General features: G+C 36.6%; 1 protein-coding gene across 1 annotated transcript; it reads left to right on the forward strand.

The window, feature by feature from the left end:
- Positions 1-5,186: 5,186 nt before the first annotated feature.
- LOC149926799 (glutathione S-transferase omega-1-like) lies at positions 5,187-7,281 on the forward strand. The gene is made up of 5 exons (XM_090158350.1): positions 5,187-5,396; positions 5,478-5,583; positions 5,997-6,216; positions 6,283-6,418; positions 6,961-7,281. Exons 1-5 carry the CDS (start codon positions 5,363-5,365, stop codon positions 7,209-7,211), a joined length of 747 nt encoding a protein of 248 aa, XP_090014476.1. The 5' UTR covers positions 5,187-5,362; the 3' UTR covers positions 7,212-7,281.
- Positions 7,282-8,235: the final 954 nt, after the last annotated feature.

The following is an 8,235-nucleotide window of genomic DNA, read 5'->3' on the forward strand; positions in this document are numbered from 1 at the left end:
ATAGCTATTAAATATCTGAAAAAGACCTTTATGTAGCTACAATATTAGCAGACGATAAATCGAGTTTTTACCGCCCTCTACGTTAATTAGGCAAATTAGATAATATTAAATCTATGTTATGGTTTAAATACATAAGCGTCTGACGAGCATGTGAAATTTATTCCACTGTGTAATTTTAAGTTAATATAAAATTAAGAAATAGTGCTTTAGTTAGGTTGGTTTATATTAGATGGCGCTACCATACCAACGCCGGCGATAAATTGCGGGAAATTCAAACGTTTTTTTCGTGGCAGTTTCGAAGAAGTCGATATAAATTTGACGGCTAAACCAGAATGGTTTTTCGAAAAGAATCCATCGAGCTGGACGGCAGAGTTTTGGGGGAATCTGGTAAATAATAATATAAATATCCACATAATAACAATAAGCATGACCCAACTAGCGACTTTTAAAGTCATATTAATGATAATAGTAGAAATATTTAATTCAAAGTGTGTTAATTTGGTTGAATTTAAACAGGTGATGGTAAACCAGGCATTGTTGATTACATGATTTCCAAAGTTAATAGAGTACCTTGACGCTTTGAGTAAAGATAGCACAGCCGTAAAATCGGAACAGAATATGGACCATTTGAAAAATATTACGAATCAAAACTTAATGGATCTGCCATGCCAGTGTATGATTATGGTATCGAATGAATATCAAGCTCATAAAATCTTTAATTATTTTGATACAATAAAAATTTTCTTACTGCATAAATCAAAACATTGTTATTATTGGAATAAACCCGATGGCAAAAATTAAGTAGCGTATAATGTGTGTGTAATAACGCCACTGTTAAGAAATAATAGTTTTTTTCTCGTCAGACCACCCGCATGAAAGTATTACTTTTGGTGCTAAAATCATTTAAAATAACCTTGTTTTAAGTCAGAACTGTTATTTTGATACGAAACAGCTTGGACCCTGGAGCTAAATTCTGCTTAAGATTCTATATTGTAAAGCTGGCTTGAAGGTATTAATTAAGGGATAACCTTTTTAACATTTAGACCATCTGCTATTACTCAAATCACGATTTGCAGCTCCACCGTAAACATTTATTGGTATTAATTATTTAAGATTATTTCTTATTTTGTATTTATTTATTGGCAAGAGAGCTTCTAAAAAATCCATAATAATAATTATATTCAGCTAAGTCAATACCCAATTAGTGACGGCACTTACCGGTGGCCGGGTAAATTTGTGTAGGAAGGTTTTGGCAAGCCCTTCAAGCCACGCGAGCCAACAGCTCCCAACACTTACTATTACCAGCTATTACCGCTAACTTTAGCAAGTTTTTATAGAAAGTAGAAACCTCTCTTACTGGCAAACTCAAAGCAGGAGTGGTTCCGAGTTTTCACTTTTCACCCAGTGCCACAAGTTGGGATCGAAACCGGCACTTGCTGCGAGGCGAGAATGCTAACCATTGAGCAGGTACCAAATACAAAATAAAATAAATAGCAAGGAGATAAAAATAGTGGAGTAATTACATTTGAATACTTAATTATTATTATTCTTTTTCCCGAAATACATTTCTATTAGTTACTGTGACTAGATCCGGTGGTAATGAATCCCAGATAGTGATAACGTCGTTTAGGCAATTATTTGAGACTAATTTTGGGAATAGTTAACAGAAAAATATCTGCGAAATTCAAAGGTAAATTATTGTAGAGCAAGTCACGAAGTAGACAAAGGTTATTATGACGATGACGAACGTGAATTGGGTGAAGCTTTTGTAGATGAGTAGGGACTGATAGTTTTGATAGTTTATATGGAAGTTAGGTAAAGGAATTCTGAGCGTTCTGAAGGGCCAGAATATCAGTTTGAAGATGTAGTTTCCAGAAATCTGTGCGGGAGAATAAGAGAAAGCCTAAATGTAAAACCGAATATTTGTCAGCATTGAAAATGAGGTCAAACTGTAACTTTTAACAGTCAAGTATCGAAAGTATAGATCGATAATACCATCAACAAATAGGCCTACAAGTATTCATGTACAGAATCAAAGAGGGAATTTATAACGACATTAAACAATAACGGGTCAAGGATCGAACGCTGAGGCACACCACAATACGCATTACACCAATTTGATGTCTCGCTATGCACCACCACACGTTGTTTATGGTCAGAGCGGTAGTTAGCCAACTACGCCAGCATCACGAAGGGGTGAGAGAATGACCACGTGAGGTAGCGAATCAAAGGCCTTAGCAAAGTCAAGGAAAATAACACGATCAAGCCACAAAGAGAAATGATTTGTGGCTGGCATAAGGTTGGTGAGGCAGGAGCGCTTAGCCCAAAAACTGTACTGACTACTGAGCCATTGTGGAAAAATTAGTGGAATGCCGGAAGCCATTCAACTGGTCATGTACAAGATATTCCGATAATTTGGGTACTTGATTGTGACCAATAATGGCATGAAACAAATACTGGAATCGGCTTAACAGTGGAGGAAAAATAGTAATTAAAGACGTTAACTGCCTCTTAAGATGCCAGACGTAAAGGAACCATCAGAGTTTTTAGTCAGTCAGTTTATATCTATAGTTGTCCGAAAGTTATTAATATGAAAGTAAAAAGATTTGGGGTTACTTGAGATAAGATGAGTAAGATTATCCTCATATTTACGTCTCAAGTTACGAATATGATTAGTGTGGCCATTACGAGAATTTCGATACAAGTCCGAGTTACGTTCGATAATAGAGGAAGTAGCCATTCTATTTTTTGACTGTGCAAGTTGATGCGAAACTTATATTTTGACACCTCGACTGATGGTCGAGTGCCGATAGAATGTGGTCCGGTGAGGTGGTGAGTTAAGTTGTAAAAATATATTAAATACCACCACATAGTACCACTAGGAAAGAATCAAAAGAGTCGTCAATGCGGAGAGACCATTAAATACCATACCAGGGCGCAGTCAATTTTGTACATGAAGTCATTAAATAAAACATAACCAGAAATTGGGCTTGGGCTGGAATATACTGCATGGTCACTTTTAATAAATTAACATTAACATTAGAAATTAAATAAGATTCAAAGACTAAGTTGACAATATTATCACGACAGTGGGTGCCCCTGACCTGGTGTGTGAAGATACAAATTGGGTAAGTGACTTTTTGGCAATACATTCCAAAAAACGCTTAGTTTGGGAACAGGCACCAGCTAAATCAGACCAATCAATATCCGGATAATTAAAATCGCCTATGAGCAAGAGGACGTAGTGATTATTATCACAGTAATCAGAGAAGGAGGTAGCTAGGGCGAAGATAAGGGTGAATATTGTACAAAATATTGTTAGAGAAATAAAGAACACAAACTAAAGTCGAGAGGGATTGTAAGACAACCAAGGCGGCCACTGTTTCAACTCCATGAAGATCCGAACCTTCGGAACAATCAATGGCTAATAAATTTAAGTCGCAACGCAGAAAGTTCGGTATCACGGAAAAATAGAGCACAACGACCATAAGGCTTTTTTACACCACCACGGGGATCACGTAGATGATCATTCATGACGATACAAGAGGAAACAGAGATAAGAAATTCAGAGTCAGGCACATCATTGCTCATCCACATTTCAGTGATGGCGATGATAGTAGTAATTTGGGACAGTTCAACAAGTTTGTAAGGAATGAGACCATTAGCATTAGTTTAAAAACAGAGACCACATTGGAGCAGGGGCGTAGGAGCCAGTGGGGGGGGGGGGGGGGGCAATGCCCCTTCCTAGAATTTTGCTGGAAGGGGCAACTAATGTTATTGCCCCCTCCAACTTTTTGGTCAGTTGAAATCTTCAAAAGGCTCAAATCCTCATTTTAAAAGCATATAAAGCTTTTTAGATTTCAGTCTTTTCCCGCCAATTTACACAGCAGTAAAAAGTAAGCATGCATTCGTAGAAGCTACACTCCATTAAAAATTCAAAACCATTATCCAGATCCCTTTTCGTTTCACTTTGCCCCCTCCAACTTCTAGAACTTTCTTACGCCCCTGCATTGGAGATAATAGGGGGAGTAAGTAAAAGAGTCAGGAAGTACACGGGCTAGACACTGGAGAGTAGGCCATAGTTAACTTGTTAAGAACACGGCACGTGTATGTATCACGAGAGGGACGGAAGGTCGCAACCCGAACGTAAGACAAGACTGAGGCTGATAGGAATCACGTGAATAGCAATGAAGAATCCGAGAATATGCACTAAAACACTGAGATCCAAGTCGTTGCGAAACAGAAAACGGGGAAGGTCGTGTATATCCAGATTCATGGAGATGACTAGCGAAGGATGACAAACCTGTTGAAGTTTAGGGTGAGAGGACCGGAATGAAGAGTCTTGAAAACTTGGTGGAATGAAATAGTTTAAAGTTTTGGGTACGGTATCAGTGGCTTTAGTCAGTGGCGGCGCTAGGGGGTAGGCCAGGTAGGCCACTGCCTACCTTAAACTTTTGAGGGGCCCCAAAATCACCCTACAAGGGGCCCCAAATTGATCTAGAAAGGGTCTCAAAATTGTCCCAAGGGATAAAATTATTTATAAATAACAATGAAACCAATGTCGATAATGTATTTAGAAATATTTTAGGTATCTCCTAGTAAATAAAACCAGTTCTGTTATATTTGGACTCGTTTTACTGTTGTTAGAACTTTTTTGTTCGTCATGTACATCACTACTTTATTTTATTGAAGTATTTCGTTGAGAAAAGGGGGGTCCCGGGTCGGGGGCCCATTTATTGGGTTTGCCTACCGTCGCGAAAATTCCTGGCGCCGCCACTGGCTTTAGTAGCACTACATCATTACTTTGTGAATGCGTTGGGAGAAAGTCCCATAAGTCGTACCAGGGTGAGGCCTGTCCTTGGTATTTTTTAGGCGGAAGGGGATGGGAACGAGTACTGTGTTTGCGTTTTAGGTGAGCCGAAACGTTCCTATTAATTAGGCGAAGATTTAGGCGTATTAGAGAGCTATGATGGATAAAATATTAATATTTGTTTTACCTATATCTTTCCCTTTCAAGCTTATCAGCTCCAAGATCAAATCAACCTACGACCTCCCAACCCTAGAGTTTTAAGCCTATTGATAAATAATTTATATTTTTTGACCTACATTTCTATATTTGAAATATTCAGTGGAGTGGGTTTGAAAAATATGTTTTGTTATGTATGCCTACATTCTGGGTATTTCCATTCGTTTTTCGCGCATATCGAGACCAATTACTTGATAGTCAAATATGAGGTAATATGACGCCATAGCTAGCTTATCGAGTCTACTCAAACAAAGCCGCAATCGAAGAAAACCGGTTTTAATCGTTGACGCCGGCACTCTGGAAGTCGCGTTCAGGGTACTTCAACCGCGATCAAACATGACAGATTCCGCTTTAAAAGCTTATACTAAAGGTGACAATTTTGATTTTTGTGTATCTTTCACTGCCGTTCATTGTTTTACGTCGTACAAATATTTAAAACATTTATTTTTAGGCTCAAAATGCCCACCGACGATTCCTGGGAAAATGCGATTATATAATATGAGATTTTGTCCATACGCTCTCCGACCCAAATTGGTTTTAATTGCCAAAAATATCGAGTGAGTTTCTAAGTTATCATTTACCGTCAGAAGATTTATTAAACGTCTAGTTACAAACTTAATTTAGTGTTTATAATTGTGATTTTTTGTGATTTAATTTCGTTACGAATTTTTCGAATTGCTATTAAATATCTCAAAATGACCTCTAGGTAGCTACAAAATTAGCAGACGGATATATAGAGTTTTTACCGCCCTCTAGGTTAATTAAACAGATTAGGTAGTATTAAATCTATGTTAATGTTTAATTTCATAAGCGTATAATTTCACGAACATGTTAAATTTATTCTACTGTTAATTTTAAGTTTAATTTAAGAAATAGTTCTTTAGTTAGGTTGGCTTATATCAGATGGCGCCACCGTACCAACGCCGGCGCTAAATTGCGGGAAATTCAAACCATTTTTTTTTCGTGACAGTTTCGAAGAAGTCAATATAAATTTGACAGTTAAACCGGAATGGTTTTTCGAAAAGAATCCCTTGGGTCTTGTACCAGCCATCGAGCTGGACGGAAGATTTTTAGGGGAATCTTTGGTAATCTGCGATTACTTGGAAGAGGCTTACCCTGACATTCCACTTCACCCCAAAGACCCGTTTATCAAAGCGAAAAATGCCATGCTAATCGCCAGATTCAATAAAGTGGGTGTTGCTTATCTACATTATTTTGTGTAATTTTGAAACTAATAATAGGTTTTCAAACTTCAGTTTCATTCGATCTCCTATAAAATTGTGTTTAGCAAAGAGAAAGACAAGAACATTCCTCAGATGTGGGAAGAAGCTCTGAAAGAACTTGAATATTTGGAAATTGAGTTGAATGATAGAGGCACCAAATTTTTATTTGGTAAATAATAATATAAATTACAACATAAGGAACATAATAATAATAAGTACAGCACTACTGATTGCTTTAATGCTAAGTTTCTTACCGAATCTTTTTTGACAATGGGAAACTGACACTCTTGCTCAACTCCAACGTTGACTTGCAACCGAATGAGTAGTATATTTTCAATCTTAGGCATATTTAGACTCTAGGGGGCTCTGTACTTGTAGGGTATGCATGTATTCGTTTATATACCAACTAATACCAGGGGCTGCTCAAGGCTCGACATAGTAGCGAGAAGTTACTCTAGTTCAGGATATCCAAGCATCTGAAATGTCTTTCATCTTTTATATCCCTCAATATTAAATAGTTTCTAAAGTAGCTAATGAGTTATCATTTAGCATACAACAAACAAACAGTACCAAACTTAGTTGCGCAATAACTCAAAAAATTAGTTCAGTGATCATTTTGGCTAATTGTCATAACTTACCGATTTATGTTACTTATGATAATACTAGCAATATATTAATTCAAAGTGTGTTAATTTGGTTGAATTTAAACAGGTGATGATAAACCAGGCATTGTTGATTACATGATTTGGCCTTTCTTGATGCGAATACCCGTGTACGAAGGGCTATTTGACGTATCACCGTTACCACCCAAAAGATTTCCAAAGTTAATAGAGTATCTTGACGCTTTGAGTAAAGATAGCACAGCCGTCAAATCTGAACAGAATGTGGACCATTTGAAAAAATATTACGAATCAAAACTTAATGGATCTGCCATGCCAGTCTATGATTATGGTCTCGAATGAATATCAAGCTCATAAAATCTTTAATTATTTTGATACAATAAAAATTTTCTTACTGCATAAAACAAAACATTATTATTATTGGAATAAACCCGAGGGCAAAAATTAAGTAGCGTAGATAGCTTTTGTGTATAATGACGCCGCCGTTAAGAAATAATTGTTTTTTCCGTCAGACCACCCGCATGAAAGTACTACTTTTGGTGCTAAAATCATTTAAAATAACCTTGTTTTAAGTCAGAACTATTATTTTGATAGGAGACAGCTTGGACCCTGGGGCTAACTTCTGCTTAAGATTCTGTATTGTAACGCTAGCTTGAGGGTATTAATTAAGGGATACCCTTTTTAACATTTAGACCATCTGCTATTACTCAAATCACGATTAGCAGCTTCACCCTAACCATTTATTTGTATTAATATTTTTAAGAGTAATTATACATAAACCGATAAATTTTGGTGATTGTGATATTTCTCGGTGTTCTTCAATGGCTTCAGGGCGTGTTACTTAATGAACCGAAATGATAATTAATATATTATTTTTTTAATTAAGGGATAAGTTAATTCGTCTGTTAAATAAACATACTTAAGTTCGCCGTATGACTAAAATTAACAGCTGGATGGTTATAAAAACTGAAGGTAGATGGCGATAGTGAAGCTGATAGTGTTTTATATCTAAGAAAGTTAGAATTTCGTAGATTTTCAAACTTTTATATGAGATATTCAAAAAATATCGCTACACCCTCTTATGGTTGCCGTCGAAAACTAGATAGGTAGGGTATTAGCAGACATTATTTGCGTTTGACAGCCAATAGCGTAAGAATTTAGATGGTGGATAAATGATTAATATTTGCTTTTTATTTTTGTTTTATGTACCTAGAGGAATTACGACGCCTAGTTTAAATCTAATTTCTCTAATTGGCTATTAACCGATTTCAAAATTAAATTTTTGCGCGTAACAGTACCTTTATATTGTGAGGTATAGCAATTAGCAGGCATATTTACCAGCTTTTATACCCTAACATGGCGGCGT

This window comes from Leiobunum rupestre, chromosome 9 (assembly GCF_980474605.1).
Source record: "Leiobunum rupestre chromosome 9, qqLeiRupe1.1.hap1, whole genome shotgun sequence".
In the NCBI taxonomy this organism is placed as follows: domain Eukaryota; kingdom Metazoa; phylum Arthropoda; class Arachnida; order Opiliones; family Sclerosomatidae; genus Leiobunum; species Leiobunum rupestre.

Bases quoted from the DNA above. Each gene is read 5' to 3' on its own strand.
- LOC149926799 (XM_090158350.1), top strand. From the start codon at position 5,363: ATGACAGATTCCGCTTTAAAAGCTTATACTAAAG. The intron at 5,397-5,477 runs GTGACAATTTTG...ATTTATTTTTAG, and splicing joins TTTAAAAGCTTATACTAAAG to GCTCAAAATGCCCACCGACG. The intron at 5,584-5,996 runs GTGAGTTTCTAA...TTTTCGTGACAG, and splicing joins TTAATTGCCAAAAATATCGA to TTTCGAAGAAGTCAATATAA.